The 27,832-nt window shown below is 38.2% G+C and overlaps 1 protein-coding gene across 3 annotated transcripts in view; it reads right to left on the bottom strand.

Moving 5' to 3' along the window:
- Grm1 (glutamate metabotropic receptor 1) overlaps window positions 1-24,264 on the bottom strand; it is a 386,960-nt gene extending 362,696 nt beyond the window's left edge. For 2 of the 3 annotated variants that reach the window (XM_046448775.2, XM_046448784.2), the window contains exon 1: window positions 21,702-22,995. In XM_046448775.2, coding sequence (XP_046304731.1) covers window positions 21,702-22,401 — 700 coding nt within the window. In that variant the 5' untranslated portion in view covers window positions 22,402-22,995. Of the gene's footprint in view, window positions 1-21,701; window positions 22,996-24,162 lie in introns of those variants that run through there. The other variant, XM_058581872.1, reaches the window with a different exon arrangement.
- Window positions 24,265-27,832: the final 3,568 nt, after the last annotated feature.

Raw genomic sequence — 27,832 nt, 5'->3', positions numbered from 1 at the left:
CTCTGCTCCTTCTCTTTCCCCCTCCAGAGTCATCTATACATGGGAAGGACTGTGGCACCTCAGCCTGCTTTCCAGGTTCTGCTTTTCCAGAACCTGCATAGCTGAAACAGGTATCCAAGCTCCCTAGATGATTCTAATATACACCCAGAAGGAAGAAACTAAGCAAAAGTGAAAACCTAAGATGTAGACCAAACAGACTGAATTTATGGCCCATCAAAGAATAAAGAAGGAGAAGGCAATAAATAAATATGTCAATGAAAGTTAGAAATAGAAGTCAACCTCAAATCTCAATTTGTATTATACAACTCATTTCAACTAACATTCACAGTCTACATGCAAAGAGTTGTGATTGATGCTATAAGAATCACAAGAAAGTTAAGATACATACAACCCTCAAAAAAGTTATAACCAGAACTTTACCAGGTGCAGTGGTGCTTGCCAGTAATCCCAGTGACTCAGAAGGCTGAAGCAGAAGGATTACAAGTTTGAGGCCAACCTTAGCAACTTACTAAGGCTCTAAGCAACTTATTAAGGCCCTAAGCAACTTACTAAGGCCCTAAGCAACTTAGTGAAAGCCTGTATAAAAATTAAAAATAAAAATTACTTGGGATGTTGCTCAGTGGTTAAACACCTCTGGGTTCAATCCCCAGTACAAAAAAAAAGAAAAAAGAAAGAAAAGATAATTATAACCAGGAATACAAACATCTACTTTTAGCCTCTGATCTCATTGACATGACTTCAACTCACCTCCATCCCACATAGCCATTTCAGATAGCAATCTTGTATGGAGGTCATTGCTTTATATAAACCATGCTTAGCAAAGGTTTGTGATGATGATTAGAGGTGATCATCACAGGCTTTTGGGAAATGCTTCACTTGTGTTCATGACTAAAACGAAGTAAAAATTATGAAATAGGAAGAACGTCTGACCTCGTCCAGCTAGCGTGTGCAGAATTGGCTCCCCTCTGCAGGAACCACTCTGCCCTGCCCATCCTAAATGCTTATCCAATAACCCTGAAGTAACTGATAATAGGTTTAAGTACTACACTTTCCAAAGGCACTACCTTTTAATGGGAGCATATTCAACACCCAAAAGCGTCCCATTAAACAAAGCTAAGGGAGGGGAATGGTTGAATGCCTGACAGGTTCTGTAGACTATCCCTCCATATAGAATTATTCTCCTCTTTTTCTCTCTGCCAATAACTTCTGTGCCAGTTCCAGAGAGCTTCTACAAAAGATCTAGGATGAGAGTAGTATCAAACCCATAGAGGAAGCAGAAGTTACTCCCAGTAAAAGCTAACTAAAGTAGAATATGCCCTACCAGGTCTCTCCCATAGTAGACAGTATGTATACATGTGTGTTTCATTGAGGTTTTTTAATATACCAACTGCTATCTTCTTCTATCACAAGAAGCAAGTACAATTAAAATTCCCACTTTATAGACTTAAGGGATAAGTACAGAGAGCTTAAATGATCTGCTTGAAGTCACACAGTTCCACGATGACAGTGCTAGAATAAGAATATAGGACTATCTAACTCTAGCAGAGCTCTCTTAATCACTAACCCCCTCCTTAACACCCATCCATGTCCTTTTGTGTGTGTGTGTGTGTGTGTGTGCTTGAATTATAACTACAAGTGGAGGGACCAAAATTTAAAAAGCTGATATAACTGCTTATTAGACAAAGACATTGGAAGATCCCTCTCAGGAGGGGACAGTCAGCATTGGTCTGTTACAAAGCTCTAGACTCTTTCCATCTCTACACATAGAAACACAGGTTCTCGGGTCTTTGAGCTTATTTGGTTCAACCAAATGAACCTAATATCCCAATTCCTCTTACAAAAAAAAAAGAAGAAGAAGAAGAAGAATCTCACAACCATGTGCTTATAACAACACTAAGGGCCAATTAAGAGTAGCTGGCTTGCACGTTAGCCAACACACCACTGGAAAATCAATTGGCAGTCATATATTCTGCTTTGAGAGTAACTCAGTTAAGATCATTGTCAAATTAAAGAACATAGAAAACCTACCAGCACTAAAGCAAGCCCTAGACATTTCCAACAAGAGGATAAAGCTTCTCTTCACCTCCCCTCCCTGAATAATACCTCTTTTTTTTTTTAGAAATACGGGTATTTTTAATTAAGGATTTTTCTTAATACAGATAAAAAGAAAGCATTTTTTTGATCAACATTTTCAGGAATTACTACCCTTGAAGGTTTTTCAAGGATCAGGTTCACATGGAAACACGTCCATGGGTAGCCAGCCATCTCTCACCCTCAGACAATGCCCCACTCTGTCTGTTGCTGTGCAGACAAGTGAAAGCCTTAGTGGAAAACACACATTTCAGAGCATGAAGAGAACTAAAACAGGAGGAACCAGATTGCATTTATTTTGTCCTTTTTGATATGGTAATGGACTGGGCTATGTGATCTGCCAGATTGAAAAGAACTAGTGTGCAGGATGCAATAAGGCTGAATCTTTGAACATTCTTAAAAAAATAACTGATCATTGATTATTTACTTTTTTTTACTCATTTAAATAGGCATTCAAAATGCTAACAATATCTAGCTTAAAATTTATAGCCTGTTTCTGGGCATGGTGGCGCACACACATAATCCCAGTGGCTCAGGAGGTTGAGGCAGGAGGATCACAAGTTCAAAAACAGCCTCAGCAACTTAGCAAGGCCCTAAGCAACTGAGTGAGACCCTGTCTCAAAGTTAAAATAATAAATAAGTAAAGGACTGAAGATGTGGCTCAGTGGTTAAATACCCCTGGGTTCAATCCCTAGTACAAAAAAAGAAAAAAAAAGTTATAAGCTCATTTAGATAGTTGAGTGCCTCCTTCCACAGGAAATTATATTGTTTACAGCCACTTGAACTTTGGAATGAAAATTGGCTGGGTTTGTACCCTGTGTCTGTGACTTGAGGAATCATTTTGATTGTTTTGAAAATACTGTTAGTATCTACCTTAAAGGGTTACTGGGAGGATCAAATGAAGTAAAGTATATAAACCAACCCGCACAATGCCTGGTATATAACAAGTGGCTCAATCATCCGTATGGTCATTATTTTTGTTTTTCAAAAATAATAACTGTACTAGTCGAAGTTCACCAGAGAGCTAGAACCAGTAAAGGATAGAAAAAGAGATACATAGATGGACAAGAGGGGATTTCTAAGGACAATCAGTCACACAATGAACTGCCTGCAGGCTGGAGAACTAGAGAAGTTGGTTGTGCATCTCAGTCCAGGTCCAAAGGATTAAGAACAAGGGGAACTGATAGCATAATTTTCAGCCTGAGAGCAAAGGCCTAAGATCCTGAGGGGCTGCTGGTGCATATCCCAGAATCCAAAGGCTGGAGAACCTGCAGTCTGATGTCCTGCAGTCTGTATCCAGCGCCAGAAGAGAACAAGAGAAAAATTTGCATTTCCTCTGTCTTTTTGTTCTATGTAGGACTTTGGCAGTTTGGATATTGCCTCCTCACATTGGGTGAAGGTGAATCTTGCTTGCCCATACACTGATCAAAAAGCAATCTCTTCTGGAAATACCCTCATAAACATGCATAGAAATAACGTTTTACCAGCTGTCTGGCTATCCCCTAACCCAGGCAAGTTGACACCTAAAACTAACCATCTCTATAACAAACATCTGAGTTATATCAACATTTATGAGTTGAAAGTAGTAGGTCACTTGGTGGGGGTGGGGTAAAGGTTAAAGGTCCATAGCAGGTGAGCATCAGTGGCCCCATAAATCTGGTTTCTTTCAGCACATCCAGGAAATAATTAAACCTGACTAGGTTTTATAATGTAATAACCTCAAACTATATTAGTTTCCTAGAGTTGCTATAACAAAGCACCACAGACAAGATGGTCTAAAAAAAAAAAAACAAAACAACAGTTCTGGAGACTAAAAGTCTAAAATCAAGATGTCAACAGAACTGGTTTCTTCTGAGGACTATGAGAAAAAAACCTGCTCCTTGCCTCTCTCCAGCTTCTGAGGGTTTGCTGGCAGTCTTTGGCATGCTTTATTTGGTAGATGCATCATTCAGTTATCTGCCTCCATCTTCATGTGGATTTCTCCCTGGGTGTTCATGTCTCTTTCTGGATACTAATTTCCCCCTTTCATAAGGACACCAGTCATGTTGGATTAGGGCCCATGTTAATGACCTCATTTAAACCTCATTACCTCTGCAAAACCCCTTTCTCCAAATAAGGGCACATTCTGAGCTACTACACATTGAGACTCCAACACAATTTTTTGAAGGGGTATAATTCAACCCATAACAAGAACAGAGGACAAAAACAAAAATTATAGTTCAAGTTTTGCTGTTTTGGTTTTGGGTTTTGTGGGGGGGTTGGGGTTTTTTTTGTTGGTTTGCTTGTTTGTTTTTTTGTTTTGATTTGTTTGCTTTTGGTACCAGAAATTGAACCCAGGGGCACTTGACCACTGAGCCCAACCCTTTATATTCTGAAGCAAGGTCTCACTAAGTTGCTTAAGTCTGGCTTTAAACTTGCAATCCTCCTGCCTCAGCCTCCTGAGCCGCTGGGATTACAGTTACACACCGCTACACCTGGCTCATAGTTCAAATATTTTTGAAAAGTGTTTATTTAAATATTTTTTCTTTAACCTTTTAAAAATACACTGCAAATGCTTTCTAGGCTACTCAGTACCACTCTTGTGCCAAGATGGCATTGTTATTGCAATAAGAACATCCATCTTTTTATAACATTATACTCAGTTTTTTAATAGATCCTTCTTAGAGAAATAGGAAGCCAAAATTCTAATACCCTGGCCAGCCCAAATGTCTATTGGATTATAACAGAATAACCATTTGGTTATTTATTCAACCAATATTAAATAAGCACTTTGTGCTTAACACCGTGTCAGACCTTACAAAGACATGGGGAAAATCTAAAATAGATACATACTATACAGAATGTTTTACCTACTTGTGAAGATATGAATTATGTCTCTTGGTTTGTCTAAATAAAAATTGATGAAGCAGGTCTCTAATGAGTCCAGAATGTGTGCTCTCTAAGGCTTATATCCAGGAATCCTTGCAGGCCCTTAAAGGAATGACATAAGGTGTGATCTTGCCATGTCACCAGGGTGGCATCATGGCTTGGTGTCAGGTGGACGTATGCCATTTTTCACATGAAAGATAATTTTCATTCAAGTGCCATACCTAAATTTAGAACTATTCCTCTGGAATTGAGATTTGGCCCTGTTAAATATGGTCAGTAAACCTCAATTTAATGACTCTCGGACTGAATTCTACCCTAGATAAATACCATGGAGAAATGCACTGCAAAAGGCAGAGAACACAACCTCCCCACATGCAGAAGTGAAGCAAAGTTATCTGTGCATGATGCCAGAGGGGACGGCAGCTTTGGGTGACAGGTGGCACGCCTCTCTGCCAGGGAGAAGGCGTTGCTCCTGGCAGTTTTTTTAACTGAGGCATGTGACCTAAGTAGTGGCATTTCACAGCTGAGAAACCAGCTTGTGATATGCCTTTTGCTTTACTGAGAGGCGGGCCACATGTCCACCGAGACTGCAGCTCTAGCTGCAAGATGTTGCAATAGGTTTCCCTGTATCCTTCTTACGATCAAATATTTATGTTACTCTGGAAATATACATGGACTGCATGATTAATGACATTTTGCCAAGCAAACAAAATGTTTGAGTGATGTCCCTCACAAATGTGTCATTTTCTAGCAAAAGGAGGTTAAAAGAAAAGGCACCAAGGCTGGCATGGTGGTGCATGTCTGTAATTCCAGTGACTTGGGAGGCTGAGTTAGGATTGTGAGTTCAAAGCCAGCCTCAGCAACTTAGCGAGGCACTTGCAACTCAGTGAGACCCTGTCTCTAAATTTAAAAAAATATATATATTTTAAAAAGGGCTGGGAATTTGTCTCAGTGGTTAAGTACCCTGAGTTCAATTCTCAGTACCCTTCCCCCCACAAAAAAAAAGGGACCAGAATAATGAGTGAGCAGGAAAAATTAAAAGTAAGAGCTTATTTATCAGCTTTTGGTAGAAATTTGTAAAAGAGGCTCTGCTGTGTTTTGATTAATACAGCAAATGGAAGATGAACTCAAACTCTGACATTCTCAACACTTGGACATCTGAGTCCACTTTTCCAACTTCCGTAATTCCCCTTTAGGTACCTTTTAGTCCAGAATTATTAAACAGTTCACCATTCCCTGTACACCTGTTAGCACTTTGCTCCAAACCCTTATATCACATGCTTTTACTCATGAGAGATTCCATTTCTATCCAGCTCTGTATTAGCTATCATCTAAGACCCAGATATAATGCCATTTATCCCAAGAAACTTCTCTGATAGCCCTAGGGGCCAAGTTACTTGCCTCTCCTGGGGCCTCTACATCTTATCACCCTTATGGCAATAACAATATCTCTCTGTCTCTCTCTGTCTCTCTCTCCCTCTCTAGCTCTCTCTCATTCTGGGATATAAGCAATGACAGAACTGCAGGGTATCCACAAAGTCTGGAAACACAGATAACATTATTTTATTGTATTGTAATATAATGTATGCATAACTTATTACAAATGTTTGCCTATGTGCCAAACGTTATCTGCATCAGCACACCTGGAATGATTTTTGATACCTGGTGCCTGGCAGAGTGCCTAAGGTTTAGTAGGAACTGTACTTGTGGAATAAACTGATGAACTCGGTGGCTGATTGATATGAAGCCAAGGATTGCCCTTCAGACCCACCTTCAAAAACTGAGTAAAGAAAACACAGAAAGTAAGTAGAATATGTGAAAAAATGAAGGTAAATGGTCAGGAGACGGTGTGTGGAGAACAAAGGCTGGCTAGAGTAATAGTCCTGCATCTTGTAGCAACTAGCTGTGTGCAACTTCAGGTAAGTCAACTAACCTCAAAGTTTCCTTTTCAAATCAGGAACTTAGAAATGTGTTTTCTTCAGCACAAAATCTATAAGTTTATGTAAATGTTAAAAGACAGTAGTAGCTTATAACTTTTGAGGAAATGCAGAGCCCAAGAGACAATTATTAATACTGAAAAAGAGAAAACAATATCACCTATGGTACAATGGAATGCAACAAATTGTGTTTATTGAGAAGTGTTTAGTTTCAAAAATACTTTCACATTGCTCATCTGGTCCTCACAGGAAACTTGGAAGAAAGGCATGACAGACTCTTTATAGATGAGAAGACAGACTTAAAGCAGTGTTGTTTTGTTTGTTTGTTTGTTTGTTTATTTTGCCATGTCCAAGGTCAGGAGCAGAGCTAAAAGAGGAAGTGAGATGAAACCTAGCCCTCCTACGCAATGCACCTCCCACTGCACATGGGCACCTAACAGGAAGAGAGAGTACCACAGGCCAATATTCGAACAAAAGAAAAATAGAAAACAATCTCTGAGGATTTTAGTTGACATTAAATGTGCATTTTCTTCAATTATCAGAAAAGTTAAAGGTAAATAATGATATTAAGTAGATTCTACCCACAAAACAATTACTTGGATTTTTCTCTTTGCTGTGTTCCACTTTTATGAGAAAGAAACAATAAAAATAAGCTATAAAGAATTTAGTAGAAACCAAACACTTCCAAGGTCGCTGGTTCTTGGGAAATGAATAATTAGTCCACTATCTTATTTCATTTACATTTACAGTGAGAGGCAATGAGAATTGACATGAAACTCAGCCAGCTCTTAAATCACCAAACCCCTTACTAACGCAGGGAAGGCATTTGAAACAAAAGTGTTTCTTATTTAATTCAACTGAACATTTATTGAACATCTACGATGTGCAAAGCACTGTTCTAATTGCTGCAAAACAAACCCAAGGTCTCCCGCTCCACAGTTTACATTCAACGAGGAGATACATTCTGTTGGGGAAGGGTATTCTCATTGAAGAAGGCATTCTTGCTTCCAGAAATGTGATTAACTAAAGCGTCACATCCAGCAAGTAATCAGGTTGCCTAATACATATTTTTAAAAATTACTGGATGTAAGACATGAATAGATCAATATATTAAGTATAATTTTCTAAATTTTGAAGCCACTTTCTGTCTATTTTAAGAGTGAAGAACACTGCTTTCAGACCCATAAATGACTGAAAAAAATGTGTGAAAAAATATATACAATGTACTATGCACTGTCATAGGGAGCATGTTATTAAAAGGAGGTGAGATGAAGTTTCTGTCCACACTGTGGTCCTTGGACCAGCAGCATCAACACCTCCCAAGAGCCTGGTAGAAAGGCAGACCCTCAGAGGCCCACTCAGCCCCGACCAAATCAGAATATGCAATTTAACAAGTTCCCTGGGTGATTTGTATGCACGCTAAAGTTTAAGAAGATTCTTCTAGTGCATTTCTCTGCACCTAGAGAACCTAAAAATAACTCACTGAAAGGGAGAACATAAGCACTTCAAAAATTAATCACTCCCTCGATATTTTTTCATTTTTTAAGAAGTAATTTCTTTTCAAGTAAGATTTTACTTTAAAAACGGCAGATCAAGGATATTACATACTGAACTTTCCTGCATCATGTGTCAACACAGAAGAAAAATGAAATTTGCCTTTTCGTGGTTTCAAATCCGGCATTTCTAGGCTTAGTAGGAAATGAGGATACCTCCCTCTCCCCGCAAAAGGGGAATCATCCCTCATTTTATCAATGCTCAGTGCCTTCCTCTACTCTCTGTGATTTAGCAACCACCTATTAGCAGGATAAAGAGATATGGGGAGCTTTAGGGTGTTCCATCTTATGTGAAGTTCCATTTGAAATCGTGTTGCCTTTGGCTCAGAGGAAAATGATGTAGAAGACAGCATCCTTGGTACTGAGCCACCTAGCACACCCAGCAAAACCAGCTGCCAGACGACAAGCAATCGTAGTCAAGAAAGCACATGAGGACTCCAGGAAAAGTCAGGAAATGGGTCAAAGCCAGTTCCCTCTCCATTTATCACAAAACTGCTGCTTTACAAAGAGAAGAGAGTTTGGAACCGCGATTGTATCCACGCACAGGCCATAGTGGCTCTGCTTTGTTATGCACTTGGGAGAGTGTTTCAGCCCCACCTACGCCCTGCCAAAACAGGGCAAAACATCCAAGCACAGCCACAGAGCAGGCCCCAAAGGGCACTGAAAAAGGAGACAACAGCAATGAGCAGGAAATCCAAGCCAGGGAATTTTCATTAATCATGCTTTCAAAGAAGCATGATTTTCCTCTGTTATGTGACCAACGTTCAAGGATTATTCTGTACATACTAAATACACAGGAAAGTTTTCTCCAACATTAGTATATTAAACTATGGGTGTAAGAGATCCCCCACTTCCAACTTTAGGGGAAAAAAATCTCTCAGTCTGTCATTACCATCTGCTCTATAAGATATAGAAATTTCAGTAGGGATCTTTACCTACTATAAATGAGAGTCACCTCCATTCACATATATATTAATATTGTGCCTTCTCCCAAAATAGAGTTGAGGCTTTTATAAAAAGAATATGAAATAATGCTTTTGAAGTAAGTTGGAAGAAACCAATATCTATATACATATACTAGAACATTTCTGGGATTGAGCATTAAATTTAGTTCTGAGCTTCCTGGTAGGCAAGAAAAAAAATGGAACAATACAACACTTTCATGAGTGATTAAGATGAAACATGTCAGAGCTTCAAGAGAAACAAATGGCTTCATGGGATCAAAACCCAAAAGGAAATTTTTTACAATAGATTTTATATAAGGGGCATTGAATAGCATGGGCAATGTCTTCAATAAAAAATATGCAAAAATTATAAAGCATTATCTATTTGCAATCACACTATGACCTTTAAGAAATGAAAAAGGGAAATATTAACATTCAATTCACAAAAGACAGTTCTCCAGGGATAATAAACAAAGTCAGGTCTGCAATATTCTAGAAACCTAATTTTATGCAGAGAGTTAATAATGAGCTTTTAGATGATACAAAGACATACTAAATATCAATTCCCTCATCTGATCTTCTGACAGGAGCTGAGTAAAGAATAATTCTAGGCTATGATATCGGGTGAGGTAACCCATGTAATTAACTGAAGAACAATTTGGGGCATGGGGCCAGCAGGTGGCCAAGTTAATGAACCATTGTAAAAGCTGAGACGCTCTTCTTGTATTCTAGAGAGAATTTCAAAACCATAAGAACTGACACTTCTAGGAACACGTGGTTTGCAATCTCAGTTGAGCCCTCCTAAAATCTTCTCTATTTGTGTTTGACTAGCTTCTTTTCCCTTTACACTCCCCTCATTGAACCATTGAGAAAAGGAAAGTTACAAGATGTTGTTTTCAAACCTTCTTCTCCTTCTTTCCCAAACTTAACTACATCACCACCCAGAGGAAAGGTTTCTGCTCCAGGTTTCTTGGCCCTGCCAAGATTTCTTCTTGCTTCTTCATTATCTTTGCTTCATCATTTGTCTTCAAACTTCCCCTTTCTATGCAATCTGTTCCACCAGCCTTTAAAGCTGCCAAAGCCTTTCCCTTCTTTGAGAACGTTTTCACTTCTCTCTAGCCACCATTGCTTTCTGTCAACTTCACCTTCCTTCCTTTCTCAGTCGCTAGGACCAATGCTGTAAAGCAACAGCTTCCACTTCCTGGTGAACTCTGCTCCTCTCAATGGATTTATAAGTCAAGAGATTATTGAAAAGACAGGACACTAGAAAGAAGTGGAGGCTACATGAAATGGTCTGAATATCCCTCAATATTCACATGTTAAAGCTTAATTCTATCTTGGTGGTATTAAGAGGTAGAGTCTATTGGTAAGTGATTAAGTTATGAGGGCTCTGCCTTTGTGACCAGATAAATGTCTCATAAAAAGGTCCCTGTTGCTTTCCATCACTTCTACCACATGAGGATATTGGGTTCACCCCCTTTGGAGGATTCAGCCACCAGGAGCCATCTTGAAAGTAGAGAACAGCCCTAAATGGACTTCAAACCTAATCATGGCTTCATCCTGGACTTCCTAACCTCCAGAACAGTGAGAAATAAATGTCTGTTGATCATAAGTTACCCAGTCACAGGTATTTTATTATAGTACAACTGAGGAACTAAGACATTACTAATCAGGACACTTCTGCAGTCCCCTCTCCCTTTCCTATCAGCTCTATTTGTCACTATTCTCTTCTTAAAACCGTCTCTTTCCTTGGCTGCCATGATGTCTGGTTCTTCCCTGGATTTTTCTCTTTTTCCTTATCTAACTGGTCTTGGTCCTTCCTTTTTCTATATCATCTTATGCATTTTCACGCTCCCCAAAGTCTTCCCTTGACTTGCTTCTGTTTTCACTCTCTATCCTCCCTCTTGGCAATGTCATCAACTTTTGTGGTTTCAGTCTCACCTATTTGCTGAAAATCGCAAATCTATGTCCCTTGACAGAAGGTCACCCTACTGAATCTACTGACTGCATTTTTCTCATAGATACCTCACACTGAGTTTTCCCATTCTGTGTTTCCTCTTTTATTTTCTATTTAGTCCTAACAAAATAGAATCCTGGAGTCATCCTAGACTTTTCCTTCTCTTTGATTCTCAGAACCCATCAGTTTCTAAGCCCTAATTTACCTAATTTACCTACTCCATGACTGTCAAATCCATTCTTTCTATTCCCTTCCCAATGACACTTCCTTAAGTAAACCTCTCATCATCTCTGAACTAAATTGATTAATTTAATAGGCTTTTCTACTACCATTCCCCATCCAAAATGTCTTCCTAACTGTCTTCTAGCTTTCCATTTATGCCTTTTCTTAATCTGTCCTGTCTAAATCTCTCGATGTACTCTTCCAAAATATAAATATGTTCATGGTTCCTCTGCTTACAATTCTTCACAGGATCATCATGCTTACAAAATAGAGTCTGAGTTCCGTGGCTTGATAAGCATGTCCCTTCATGACCCAGGCCCTTCCTCCCATTAAAGCTGGATCCTTCTCCACTGCCTTTCCTGGAACACATTCCTTCCAGGGCTAACAATACATACCTTTCCTTGAGTAGAAATTGTTTTCTAGATCAGTATTTCTCTTCATATTCACTCCTTTGCTTCCTCTTCTTATTCCTCTAATGCAGTGAACCTCCGATGTCACCTCTACCACAAGGCCTCTCTGCACTACCCCTCTCTTCTTTCTAGAGAAAGCTAGTCACACTTCTCTCGGTTAACTCTGTACCTCATACCTACATTTAGTAAACTGAGCAGTGTTCCCTATATGGTGAACTCCTTAATAGGACTTTAGGCCATGTATCTTTGCTTCTCAGTGACTATAGCAGAGGTCTGACCCAGAGAAAAATGCTAACTACTTGTTTTTAATGAAGATAGAGATCTGAGCATGTCTTTTTTTTTTAACCAACACAATAATACACCTGTTGACCAAAAAGTGAAAGCAACAGATAGTGTATTTATCCAGGAAAAGGAGCATTACATGTTTATTATAAGTTATCTCCACTAAATCAATATCCCTATTGTGATAGTAGGAGCAAATGTGACTCCATTTTGTTTTATGACTTCATCCTGTAAAACAACCATGCCAAGTAGAAGAATCATGACTGGAGCAAGATGTTCTTTTCCTTTTGCTATAGAAACCTTTAAGAACACGGAACTACCTAATGGGGTATTGTTTCTGTAACTAGGGTAACAGGGCTCTGTTTCTGTAACTGGGGTGACTGGGCTAACTGTGATTGGTTAGGCTTCCCTCCCTCCGCTTGACTGCACTGTCCCGCTTCTGTAACCTGGCTTGCTTGCATTGGCTAGACCCCTGAACATCCCTTTTGCGGTTTTCAGGCTTATAAGGAGTGCCCTTGCAATTGTTCGGGGCTGATCAGGGGAACAGCTTTATGTTCTGGTCAGCCGCCACTGGTGTACTTCAATAAAGGCTTGATTCGATTATACGTGAGTGGTCTAGAAGTCAGTTTATGAAACCCTGGGACAAAGCTTTAACTATAACACTATATTACCTTTGGAAGTCTATTGTAAACAGTTTCTTCTCTTTAACATATTACAAGAAATTTGCTTATTGATCTTTTTTCTCTGCTCTTTATAACATAGAAACTATAAAATGTGTTGAGAGCCACAGAGAACAAAGAAAACTGCCTCAGATTATCCAATAGCTGAGGATTATGCTGTACAAGCAAAAGATTTGCACTCAGGGCCACAGGCTGAGTGGGTGTAATTATTATGAAGAGAGAATAAGGATCCAGACATGTGTAGCTCAATGCAAGAAAATAAGCAAAATGTAATTAGTTAAATCCCTAAATCCTTTGGGCCAATCCTATTCCAGACCTCTGTAATTTAACCCGAGCCACCTTTATCCAATTTTCTCATCTTTAACCATTCCATACCACCCCCAGTTATTTATAGAGCATGTATCCCAGAAATTTCTGACCCATGTGATCTCTCCTGCTTGACTACAACTCTCATGAAAAAAAGAGTCCTTCCTTTCCTTTTTCATTTTAACAAGGTACTCTTTTCTGTTCTTAATTTATTTTTCTGTTCTTAATTTATTTTTCTTCATTAAGAGGCTGGGGTGTGGCAGATTTACAATCTCTGCAAGCTGGAGTTTTCTGTGGAATAGCCACTCTGAATTGGAAGCTTATTTTCTCTAAGAAAAAAGCTTTATTACAAGATGACAACAAGCACAGATACAGAGTTGGTCAGATGCAGAAGTGGAAACAAATCAGCTAAGAAAATGACTTGATCCAAGCTTTCTAGGAAAACGTGGAGAGCAGGTGAGTTGGGAATGATGAAAGTCGAAGAGAAGAGGCTTCTGTTTTTCAGAGACTTTCTGAGTTTGCAAGTTCAGAAAGCAGTTCTTAGCAATTTCAAGATGCCAGACTGTTGTCACGGTGAACAGGTTGTTGAAGTGATGACAAAGGACACAGAGTTAAGATCAATGTACAATGAGAATAGGGATCCTTATTGCACCAATAGGTCATGCATGCATATTGCAGTCACCCAAAACTAAGGCAAGGATTGACACTGAGAGGAAGACTATCAGCTGTGAGCACAGGTTCTCAGTGGCAGAGAGGAGCCTCCTAAAAGCTGTTAAATGACACAGTGAAGTTGGGAAGAATGCAGTTGGGCCAGATGGTGAGAACCTCACAGGAGGAAAATACATAAGGGCAGGTCATGTGAGTTAAAAAACAAACAAAATCCCCTTGGTTTCAAAAGTTATCTAACACAAAGCTAAATTAGTCTTAACTTTGCTACTAATGAAATATGTAGACTTGGATATGTCATGTCATTTTATTTTTTTGAACCTTAGTTTTTTAATGTGTAACATGAGATGCTATACTTTTTTATGTCAGTTGATTTTTTATTTACAAAAAGTTTTAAAGCAATGATACTTTAGGAAATGGGAATTAAGTCAGAGAATTTTTTTCCTAGATAACATTCATAACCTATAAAACTCTGAGTAAATTCTGATTAAGGTGACACTATAACATTTTTAAAATAAAGTTGAAAAGTCCTATTTGAGTTTGCAATTCTACATGTAGGAACCTCATGTGTAAGCACTTCCACGTGGACATATTTGTTTACAGGATATTCTATCCACAACTCAAATGGTTAGCCATGAGTTTTATTTTCACCTTATGTTGCTAGGTTTTTGGCTCAAACATCTACACCTCATTAGTTAATTTTTTGTACTTGCTCAATACTTATCAGCTGAGAAGACCCCATCTCTGGTGGCAGTTTAACAAAAGCAACTTAAAGGGAAGTCTGTGTAGCATCCCCTGTTCAATGAAACACTGTGTGAAGTAGAAAATATGACTGTGAATACTATTCTTGTTTTATAAATAAAATTGAGATGTATATACAGTGTTTCCCAGTCGCTTGCGCATTCTTTTGAAAAGTAATTAAATGTGATTTTTTTTTCTGGTAATCCATGAGCCTATGAGTACTTATATACTTCTATGTCTCTTCCATCAGACTATGGGGAACCCTGAGGATAACAATACTACTAGTGATAATAATAGTAATTGTTAACATGATTATTATTTTAATTTATGTTTCTAGTGCCCAGAAAAGTGTGTGATTCACAGTAGACACCAAGTGCCCATTAATTAATTTCTTCATTAGAAAGCAAATAAATTACTTGGTAACCAAAGAATTTCTTTTCCCAAAAATCTTTTTCTTCAATTGCCTATTATCTGAATTATTTAGATAATAGGTATCTAAGTATTCTATCTTCAATGTGTTGGCTCTGAAGTGCATAAAACAAGATAATCCTAAAATTGATAAATAAGGACTTCTGATCACCAAGTTTCTGGGTGAACTTATAAATTCTCTTTATAAAACATTAATGCTGTGTTTGGTAAAACAATGCCATCGGTTTAAGAAAGCAAATCTTCCTTGAGACTGAAAAAATTAAAGTTATGATTTTAATGTAAGATTTAAAATGTAGACATGCATAGAGAGTAATTAAGTATAAGAAAGATGTAAATGTTTCTACATAAATTTAGAATTTAATGATAACTCTTCCATGAATAAGACAGGGATCATTTTGACAAGTCTTTATGTCTTGCCTTGACTCTGGTTTCAACTACAGTTTCTCTAAAAATCGACAACTTTCTCCTAGTGAGATGTTGCTTACAAACTAATATCAGAATGGAATTCATTTTGAGTAGTTTTTTTCAGGAGTTGTAGATATACCAAACTATTCTCTCCTCAACTCTGGTTCCCCAGATCCTGTGGCTTTCCTAGAGAGTACGCTGAAAATACAGCTCCAATGAATTCCTTTAAGATGACAATACTGTAGTCCCTACCCATAGAGTTATCAGAAATCGATAAAACAGTCATTGTACAATTAACTCCATTGGTCAGAGAAAAGCTTCAGTGCTTAAAAGAAGACTGCCAACTGCCCAGGCACAAGATAGGAACATAAAATAGAAGCTGCCGCCACCACCTGTCCTAAGCATGCCAGCTCCTTATAAAATTGGCTCCAAATATAGTCAGAGCACATGATATGACAGAAGAATCAAGAAGAGTTCAAGTTTTCCCAAAACATCAAAAGTGTATCTTTACCACATTCTTGTTATTCACTAAATATTAATTAATAACTTAGAAAATTGGTCTGATAAGTCCAGCCAAGATAGGAGAAAAGAGAAAAAAAATTAATTTGGGGCCATTCCGAGTAGAATAAATGATTATATTTTTAAATTATGCTAGCACAATGTAAGAATTTATGCTCATGATCTATTAAATTACCACTTTATTTTTAAAGAAGTTAAGAAACTACATAATACAGTTTGCAAAACTTACCTGGTAAAATATTTTAAATGTAAAAGTTGGAGTTTAAAAAGACGAATTCTCAAGCATAAAATATATTGATAGACCACTGGAGAATCAAAACTAAACCTTGTTCTCATTAAATTGAAAATATTAAATCCAAGTGTGTATTGTTTATACCAAAAGAATCATAGGTTTGAATACCATACATCAAAAGACTGTTAACTACACCAAAATTCACCTGGTCAGCCTGGCTGGCAAATATTCTCTCTCTTCTCCCTCCTAACTTTTTGCTAAAAAAGTATTCCTTTGGAGTACTTTCTATACTTTCCAACTATCCTAATAGATAGTAGTACCTGGAATTCTACAATAACTGAAGTTTTAATAGTTGATTTTCCCCCTTCCCATCAAATGAATCTCCCTACACATTTCAAAAAGAATTCCCTTCTATTATCTTTGAATCAAGTCACCTGCTTGAACATCTTTCTTAAAACCCATACTCTTTGGCACATGCTTCAAGATTCTACATTATTATCCTCCATATTCCATCTTTATGGAATCACAGAATATCACAGCTTACTTCTGTCTTTATTATTAGTTGCTGGCCTGGATTTCCCATTCCAGTAAATAGATCTGCTTATTTTTCCCTCTAGGGAGACACTTTCAATACTGCTACAAATGTTTACAATCCATGTTACCAAATAAAACACTGACCAAAATTTCCTTGCCTCTAGTTTTTCTCAAGATAACTAAATCACCAATATTTTCTTTTAATATTTCTTAAGCATAAGTATAAACTCATATTTTTAAAGTCTATATTGCCAATGATTAGATTTTACTTGTTTTATGTGTTCAAACTGCACTTTTAGTGTAAACTATTTAATAACTGAGAGTAAGTTTTAAAATTTGTGACATAGAGTTTTATACAGTAAATGTTCAAGGTGAGTTGAACATCCACTGTACTAGCATTTCATTTAAACTACTTAGAGTTATTGGTGTATCTACAAGGTAGTGTGATATACAGTGGAAAAGCATACTGTCAAAATAGTTCATAGCAGGACAAGTGGCCACTGAAGGAAGCTAGAATCCTAAGGACACAAAGTAGGAATTCTAAGATAAATTCATCAAAATTCTAGAATCTACTAATAAGCTAAAAAGGCAGACTTAAGCTAACAATTTTATCTTTAAAAGAAAAATATCACATTTCTACCATTTGATATAGTAGCACTAATAATAGTGATAATAATAACTGTGCAAGGATAAAGGAAAGAAGATATGACTTAATAGAGGCACATACTGTTTAGAAGACTTTGGTTTAATAATGGATCTACGGTTTAGTTAAAGTTAGCTATCATAGTGAAGGAACCAGAACCCAGGATATATGAGAGAAGAAAATGATGAGGTGTAGTATAAGAAAGAGAGAACTCACTGAAAAAAAAAATATCACATGAAAGAAGAGTTTGCATTCTTTGGGATGATACCCAGGAGTTGATGGGAAATTGGAGGAAATTTCAGGGAGTCAGTTTATGGTATAAAGAAGAACAAACTGAGAGATTCTGCTTTGGAATTTAATTCCAAATTTTTCCCCACTCTCATTAGAAATCCTAATCACAATCATAACCTTGGAGCATGGATAAGGTTGTAATAGTGGAGTTTTAAGCATCCTAAATTGGTTGGCCTAAATAAACTTTCAAGACAATTCCATTCCTTGTTATATGAAAAAATAGAGCAATTCATTAACATAACTTCCTGTGAAATAGGTTGCAGCCAAGAAAAGAAAGGTATAGAGAAAATTACTGTAAGTAGACAAGAACTATGATAGTAGGTATAAAAATATTATATGTAATTGCATTAACTAAAACAATCACTTTATCCTTGCACAGTACTTATGACTTAGAAGGACTTTCCTCTGATGCCATAAGAATTTTAACTTTAGTTTTATATGAAATAGTAAACGTTGCTAAAAGAAAAAGATCCAACTTTGAAAAGAAGTAAAAAAAAGGTCAGTTTTAAATAATATATAAGCAAATGCCCAAAAAATATTATCCTACAATGAAAACCAAACCAAACAAAAAGTGAATATTTCCATCAGGAAAGTAGCACCATTAAACCTTTGTCATATCATTGCCTGTCTGCTGGCCTAAGACATATGAAGAGAAAAATGTTTAAAACAAAATGAAAATATTTCCCCTCCCCAAAAAATTTTTAAACTTTTTTAAGCTACAAATTCAAAGGATATTCTTCATTGTACTCACTCAATGCTTTGAATTTAATCAAAATTATTTTAGGTATTGTTTTAAACTTGATTTTGGATGGGAGCAATCTTAATTTCATCAGAAGAATGGAATAATGTGTCCTTGGCCGAGATATTCTCAGTAGAGGCTATTTTTGTACTCTATGTTTAGTATATTTAAAGATACACATTCCAGGTGAGCAGCTCATTCCAAAGTGCATTTGAATTTTTCGTGAAGCTCTATTGCTTCAATGCTCCTCTGCCTCCTTGACAGATCTTTCTCAACATTTGTTTCAGGAAACAATCATGAACAATTTCTGGAAAGTCTATTGCAGGTAACTTCACATGCACCGATTCTCTCTTCTGTCAAGTAAACTGGTCATGTTGTTATGACCAGACAACAATTGCAGCACAAATGATATGATAGAGCATTGAAAACAATGTGAAAGAATATAAAAACTAAATTCTTTTGGATAAAAATTTAAAAACAGAAAATATCTCAAAGCTTACTTCAATGTACAATAAAGTAATAAAGGAATATTTTAAAATGAGGTCATTCAAAGACTAGATGCCTTATCTATGATTGCAAAGTCACCCAGATTAACTATAGAAATGAAGGCCACAGTAGTGTAGTCTTTTTTATGATATTTACTGTATTGGGTTAATTTCTAACTTAAGAAATGGTGGCAACAAATTAATGAGGCAATGGCCGATTTGGAAAGGAGAAGTAAAGGTCACTGGAGGTTCCAAGATTTTTAAGCTCCAAATTGCCAATATTCAGACAAATAGGCTTCCTTGCTGAATAGTGCCCAGATGGTAAGAACAACACTGATAATGTGGACTTAGCTACTATTTACAGGAAACTGTCACCATTACATGACCCCATCAGTCTGAAGGCAGGGAAATTACTAAGTGATCCAAGAAAGTGCCTGTAGGCCAGTACACAATGCATCTCTGAGAAGCAGAGGGCAGAGCCTTAGGAAAAATACATTTTTAGTTGGAACTTACACCAAGAGCTTACACAAAATTTCTTTATGGATAGCAGAAAATAAAAGCAATTCTGTTTTCACAAATGTTATGTCTAATGAAAAGAGAAATTAATTTCCTTTAAGAAGAAACAAGACAGCATATATAAATGGCTAAGTGAATAGTTGTAATCTCCTGTAATAAAATCACTTGATTGGAATAGTGTGAAGATACTATCTCTGCAATACAGTTACAGTCAGAAAGCAGAGGGCAAATAAAGTAGTCCAAAGTAATACACACGTAAAATTATGAGTCATTCCTCAACAAAATTAGAAAACAGAAGTCCAATTAATTTTCCAAAAACATAATTCTATTCTCAGAAAGCAAACTCTATTAGCAATTATTTTTACCAAAGTAATACTATTGGGAAATAGATATAAGAAAAGTGAATCTTTCTTCTACACCTTCCTTCCTCAAAATATCTTATATAAAATATGGAAAATAAAAATCAGTAAAAAATGATAAAACATTACTTCTTCCTGAAGAAATAATAATATCAATAATCAACTGCCTAGCTCAGTGGAGGGAAAATGATTAAATATGTCAGTAAACCACATTCAACCTGGATTTTGTCATTCCTTTTGGAGAGATCTCTCCAGTGCTGATATTTCACACATTTTTAACTTATACTTTCAAAATGTTCCATCTAAGCACTAGAGGAAACTATATTAAACATTAAAGTGTAGGAAATTAATATTAAACATTAAAATGTGAGGATTTAACTTCTGGACTTAAATTTGTGTCTTAAAAAAGTAATGAGTCTGTATTCAAAAAGAAGGATGCAGTTCATAATTTAAAATCAAGATACAGAAACAAGAATTATATGTTAGAAGTGACAATATTATAGCAGAAAGTTTTTTTTCAAAAGCAAATTCTGAAATTAAAATTGTATAATTCTATATCATTTTTGTTTGTTCTGAAAACAATGCCTTTTATAAATTAAAGCATCTTTACTCATTCCCTATGATCATATAACTATTTTACTAAGAATGCTTCCTAAACTTTATAATCAGACCTCACACGAGTAACTAAATTTTGTGTAAATATTTTTAATAGTGAAGCCATGTCTATGGGCTTTCTTTCTTTCTTTTGATTTTAAGAAATATGAATGCAACAACACCCTCAAGATTCTCTTCTTCATGCCAGCATATATACATGTGGATTATCCTAGATGTCAATTTAGTGCCAGGGCCTCAGTTTCCTTATAAACCTACTAGGGAAGTTAAGAATAGATGAGCTCAAAAGTCTCATTTTTATCCAAAAATTTAAGTAGGCTAAGATGAAGAGAGTAAAGAAAATCTTTAAGCAAGAAATTCTTTGAGAATTCATGTCTACAACACACGGGGGGGAAAAATTAAAGCTTTTAACCTCAGGTCAATCTGTTTCATTTTTAAAAGGCATTTTAAACCTGACATCTGCTATCCTTTTATTGGTAATTTATAATTGATCTAACATTAAATTTGAAGAGCAAAGTCATTGTAATGATAGGGGGGAAAAAAACTAGAAACCAAGGCTCAAATCCAAGAAGTTTTCAGTGTCATCTGTCATAAAACAAGATAATTATTGGGGAAGTGAGGAAATGTGTGTTTCTAGCATTTACAGCAAGGAATAAATGGTTTGAATTATTTACAATTTCTTTGTATCTAAGTTATCCCAGAATTGGAGATAAAGTTCCAATGTCCTGAGGGAGATGGCTGCATTAATCCCACATTCTCAGGGACATTTTGGATTCTAATATGGGATGAGAGAGGACAAAGGAAACACCATCTGACTGTTGAAGACAAGGTAAAGCTTTCAAATTAACATCCAGAGACAGCGATTTCTTTTGATTAACCATTCACTCAGGATTCTCCAGCCTATTGAACTTGAATAATCATAACCAGTCACTGAAGGGTAATCTAACACCTTGGGCCAATAAGCCTGCCAAACAAAAACTTAGAATATGAGGAGAAACCATCGTGTAAGACTAAAATCTACAGCTGGACACTTTGCATGGAGACTTTGATATTTTTTTATGCTCCTCCTATCCCCAGTAACACCATGAGATGCGGTTTGCTTACGCTATAATTACGAGGGAATGAGGATAAAAAGCAATGCCTGGGTGGGCGTGTACTAAGAAGGGTAAAGTCTGTTCCCCACAGTGCTAGAAATAAACAGGGACGATACTATGATCCCAGAGCACATCATGCAATACCTTGGTTTTCTCAGTACTTTTCTTTCCCAATATAATGCCTACCTTCCGTGTGGACGGCAGAAACATAGGTCCAATTGTAACGCTTGACTATGTCAAGCATCGCCCTTGCCTGCAAAGTGTCAGAAGGGACAACCCTCAGGAAGTATTTGTACAAAGTTTTGTCACTCAGGTCGATGCTTGTGGCAGAATAGGCGATCTGGGGAATGTCGAACAGCTGGAGCAGGTTCTGGACTTGAATGGCTACTGAGCTGGAACCCGGGCCGATCACTCCAGCAATAGGCTTTTTAGTCCTGCCTGGGGGGAGGGTCTGGCCGTCAGGCAGGCACCGGTTGAGCCCATCCTTCTCATCTCGAATGGAAATCAGAGAGTCCCTGATGAACTCGATGCTTTGTTCCAGAGCCACGGAAGAGTGCCAGCAGGAGTCCCTGATCTCACTGCCCAGGGTGATGTTGGGCAGGAGGACGGGGTCCGCGTTGATCTTATCCAATGTGTGGAACATGGCCTCCACCCTCTGGATGCCATACTGCTCCCGGATCTCCCCACACTTCCTTTCGGGCACCTTCTCGGCGGGGGGCTGGTGATGGACTGAAAAGAGGGCTCCAATAATGACATCTCCGTCCATTCTGGCCACAGAGCGCTGCGATGAGGCTCCCGCCAGCAACACTTGTCTGCCGGGGTTCTTGGGGAGAAGGAACATCTCCAAAAAGATCGCTGGGAAGAAAACCAAGAGGAGCCGGACCATGGTGGTGAGGACGCGGTACACGGCCGGCCAGCAGCGTTCCCACGCTGGTCCCGCCTGCAGGCTCTGGGAGCGCACCACTGAGACGCCAGACGCTGCCTCTCGCGGCTTGGTCCCTCTCGCCAACACTGCTGGTCCAACGCCTTGGCCGCCTCCTCCACCTCCTCTTTCCCCTCCACCTCCTCTTCCTGGTCCTCCACGACCGCCCCCACACCCTGCAGGCGTTTTTAGAGGGAATTCAAGTCCCCGTCCTTCACCGGTGCATCAAGGTAAATTGATCAAAGGTACAAGTGGGAGTCGTGTTGGCGGCGATGAACTGGACGCTGCTGGTAAAAGAGGGGGAAAAAAAATTTCAAATCCTGGTCATCGGAGGACATGTGTTTAAACTCTGAGGTTAGTGATGCTAGTTGTTGCCCCGTCCATTTCATTTTCAGCACATCCTGATAGCAGCTGCAGGGACTGCTCCGAAAGCAGCTCTGGTCAGTAAAGAAAGTGGTATATCCTGCTCCCAGCGCTCTCACAGCTCACAGGCGGCGAAGAGACCCCCTCCACCTGCCCGCTTCTCCAGCTCAAGTCTCTTCCCAGTCCCCAACCATCTATGACTTTCTGACTCCTGAGGGGGGGGGGCGGGGGGGCAGCAAGGGAGGGAGAAGAGAGGAGGGGAGGAGCTAAGTCCTTCAACCTAAGAGAACTTTCCGAAATTTGAAGAGATTAACTTTTTCCCTGAAGAAAATTTGGAAACTCATTCTAAAGGTGGAAGCTCTACTTACAAATGAACGTGAAAAGAGGTGCCTTTTACTTTAACTTTGCGGGGTTGAAGAGACCCTGACATAAAATCCAAGTGGCAAATATGAATCTGCCAGCTTGTGGAAAATCCATATCAGTTACTAAGGCAACGCCTGGTAAAGTCTCCTTATGTTGGAGTTTGGTACGTTTCCCCACTAAGAAGTCGGGCTTATTGTAGATGTTCAAGGAGAAGGGGTGCAGGTAAGGTAACTTGTTTTCAGAGAAGGGAGAAAAGGTGAAGGGTCTTCTGCACCACCCCCGCCCCTATATATCGGGACCTTTTGGCTTTGCATAGTTGCTTGAAAGGTAAAGGAACCCAAGCTTTCTGGCTGCTTTCGCCACTGCAGCCAGAGCCACGCCGCGTTCAGAACCCTGGACAGTGCTCGGTCCAGCTGCCCAGACAGCACCCCGCGGGGGCCTGCAAACAGATGCTTTAAGCAATGAATTGCAATTCCTTGACCCCACCTCACTCATTCAACCCCCCTCCTCCACGTTCTTTGCCGACACACACACACACACACACGCACACACACACACACACGCGCACGCACACACACACACACACACACACACACACCCCTCCCCTCGCCTTCCCACCACCATTCTCTTCTTGCAGCGCTTCTGCAGGTATAAATTCAAACCCAACAGCTTCAGGGGCACAGGCGCCAAATCTCACCAGCCTGCAAGGCTGAAGTTGGCTCCCTCTCCCGTTCCTCCCCATCCCTTTCTCAAGGTGAGTCAGACAAGAAAGGGGCTACAGGAGCGGTCGGGGAGTGCGAGCACAGCAGGAGAGGCAGGCTAAAGGAGCAAGACAACCCAGGGACCCACAGCTCCCGACCCTTCCTAGGCAGGCAGGATGTGCCTGGGTCCAGGAGAAAATCCGATAAAAGAGGACTGTGTCTGCCTTTGTGGGTAGGTTTCACCGCGGAGAGGTGCCGACTCACCTGTCTGCTTGAAGGATATGGACCTGGGACGTACCTGAGTCGGGTACAAAGAGCTGCGTTCCCTAGGTCAGAGGACCCCAGCCGCCCTCGGTTCGCAGACGCCTCAGCTCTAATCCAGACGGTGCAAGGATGCGATCTGGGCTGTACACTAGTGCCCTCTTTCTTCAGCACTATTTTACCGCAAGGGAAAAGGAGGAGGGAGAGAAGAGAGGGGGAAAAACAGGTCACCCAAGGCTTGTATATTATTTCATGCATAAAAATCAGTCATTTGATGGAGGGGAAGGGGAGAAAAACTAGATAGATGTGAGGACTATTATTTTCTGTACTAACTACAGGCGAACCTGTCCAATACAAAATAGTCATATCTGGTCAAAGGAGTGAGGAACTGCAGGCTGCTTTTGAGTGAATATCTTTGTGTATATCTCAGCGATCCTGGAAATCAGAGTGTAAGCTTATGTGTAGACATCCAGGGGAAAGCAAGGGAAACAAGAGGCTGCATCGGGTGGGAGTAGGGGAAGGAAGTACATGCACATCAAGAATCAAGGTAAACCAAATGAAGAGGCAAGCCATGGCAGCTCTTTCCAGGTCAAGATGTAACTACATTGAAAATGAGTCAGGTCACATGAAAACACTGTAATGAAAAACACTTGTCCAAATTCCTCCAGTCTGCCAGCACATTCCTGACAGGTCTACGGTGTTGCTTCTTACTATGTGGAAAGTGGAGGTTAAATCATATTTCTCTGAGAACATGAAGGCTTAGCAGAATGTGCCCTGGGTTTTTCAGAGAGGAAAGACAAGTGGCAGTGTGCCTTTCCACTTTTGTTCAAAGCTTTCTATTTGTGTCATCTGCAGAGCAGAGATCAGCTTCTGTGGGTCCCTTATTATGCCTTGTTCATGTCATTGCTATACTATAGAAAGATGGCATGTAGTTCTGGAGGGGACAAACCATGTGGCAGTTTCAAGTACTCTTCAGTGTGTGCTGAGAAACTTAGACAAGGTAACAATGCCTCCAGTCAACAACAACAAAAGGACTTTCTCATTCTGTTCTTGTCCTCTTGGCAAGTATCAGATAATCTACATAGCATAGAATTTTCTTTTTCTACAAATAATGCACTGAATTTTTTGGATTAAAATATTTCAGTTCTGGAAATAGCCACACATTTACTCAAGGTAAATGGGAAGATGTAAATTTCTGTCTTCATAGTATAGGCTCAAAATTTTGCCTGCTTGTACCCTTAGGAAAATAAAATGTCTGTTGTAAGAAAAGCAAGCCACAGATATTCACAGCATCCTATAATATCTCACTTACTCTAATAGCCATTTAAGTTTAATCTTAGATAAAGCCATTATAGTTTGATAATCTCTAAGTGTGTTTTTTCCGGAATATTTCATAGAGTGATAAAGTGAACATGCTGCATATAAACCACTAATTCCCAGGATAAGAGAAAATAATGTCCCGAAAGTATACTTTTATCTTTAATATATGCTCCTCAAAGTTATATTTTTAAAAATATTTTTAGATGTATAGAACTTTATTTTATTCATTTACTTATATGTGGTGCTGAGAATCGAACCCAGTGCCTCACACATGCTAGGCAAGTGCTCTACCACTGAGCCACAGCCTTAGCCCCAAGTTAGATATTTTTAATACACCCATTGCTGTAGTATAGAAAAGCATCTATTACTGAAGAAGTAACTAAATATATATATTTATAAATATATATATATATTTTCTAAAATTTACTTTACATTCCAAGTAAAAACTATACATTCAAATTGGCTGAAACAAATCATGTTAAAGAGAATGAACTTGGGGACCCAAATATAGAAAATGTATACATATGCATAAAATACACATTAGAGGTGTTAAAGAAAAAGGTAATTTTGAGTATATCAACTTGTTTTATCAATCAAATTTACTATCAATTTATTTAAGACTAGACATTAACAGGTACAGTATAAAAATAAGAAAAGAAGAAAGCAAAGCATTGAGACAAGAGAAGATAATGTCACTAAAATATATTTTCTCTTTCTGGAAATTAAAGCTTCAGCATGGAAGGAAGGATATAATATATGTGCAGACATGTATTAAGAGATGGATCTATTAAAAGACTTAAAAGAATTACTAAAATAGTGAATTATATTTAGATTAACAAAAACAATGCACTAAGAGTTCAAGAATGCTAAAGGTCATGCACCCACATGTTCTGTCAGTATAAATATTTATTCAGTATTGATAGGGTAGTATATTCTACTTAGTATGTGATTCATAACAGGGCAGAAAATGTTATCAGTATTTTTGTTTGGGAATTCTATTTTATATAATATGTAGTAGAGATCAAGCAAAAGAATATCAATTCTTTCACATGCTGCTATAAAAATAAATACAATAGAATGTTCATCACATGTGTATGGTAGTAAAGCAAATGTTACCCATAAACACAATTACTGTACTCGCCTTATGATTATGTGCATAATTCACATTCTCCCCAGCATAAAGGACATCACAGAGGAACAGGTCTAGGTTTAAAATGAGTAAAAGAATATATTTTCCACATAAAATCAAAGGAAAATTCAAACCCTTCAAACAAGAAAGGAAAAAACAAGAAAAAAGGAGAAATAGATAAGCTAAGCATGTATTACAAATTATAGTGTACTCTAGTGAATATTTTGAAAATTTGAAAATTAAAAGTTTACACAGTCATTGGAATATGGAAGTGAAGTATACACCAGAGATAATAAACTCATTACTAAAGAGGTAGTACAAACTGAAAATAGAAATGGGATCAAAGAAGGTCTTCGTAGAAAATTGATTTGTGGAAAATTGATATGGAATGTATTACTAAGGGAATATAATGGGTGTTCAAGGTAGATCAATGTCATGTCGAGTGAATATCATGCTTTTCTTAAGTTACCATGTTCCATGGACAATTGACTTAATATAGCATGACATTTCTCATATTCCTATATTTAATTCATGGGTTTGAAAAGAATTCAAGCCCCAGTGAGAATTTTCAGTTTATTTGTTCAATTTGGCCATCTGCATTGCTTAATTCAGGAGGGAAATGGTCATGTCTTCACTGGACTTTATGCCCTGAACCAAAGGCAATAAAAATTATAAGATAAAACCTCTTCCCTTCGGAAACTCAAAACATTTCTACAAAACTTGACTGATTAACAAAATAAATCAAACATTTTTTAAAAGATAAGAACTAAAATGAGCCAAACTTCTTATATATTACATTGTTTTGTTGATCTGATTAACTAGGTGAGGGCAACACACCAAAAGCCTCGGCCTCCGTGGGCAATTATAAATCATCGATGGTACCATGGACTCACACAGATGGACAGGGAAATATGCATCTTGCCACATGCTGTTCTGCCACAACTATCCAAACGCTTACTTTGAAAGAATTAAAATGCAATTGAGGAGAATAAAGCAAGCACAATTATTCTGGAAGCACAATGAGAGCTACAATTATTGTCTTTTTTATTCCCTGCTGTATTCTCTGTGTCTACAACAATGTCTGGTTCATGATAGGTGCTCATATATTTGGTGAACAAATGAATGGATATAGTCTTTCTGAACATTAAAATTATCATGTACTAATGCCTTACAGGCTTCTCTCATTTATTCTTTAAATAGCATAGGGAGAGTGATTTTTCTGTGCTTATTTCTCAAGTTAGAGCTTAATTAGTATGAA

The sequence above is a fragment of the Marmota monax genome, unplaced genomic scaffold, assembly GCF_021218885.2.
Source record: "Marmota monax isolate L192 unplaced genomic scaffold, Marmota_monax_Labrador192_F-V1.1 WCK01_AAM20220418_F8-fsc00030, whole genome shotgun sequence".
Lineage (NCBI taxonomy): Eukaryota > Metazoa > Chordata > Mammalia > Rodentia > Sciuridae > Marmota > Marmota monax.
This window is presented reverse-complemented; position numbering and strand designations above follow the sequence as displayed.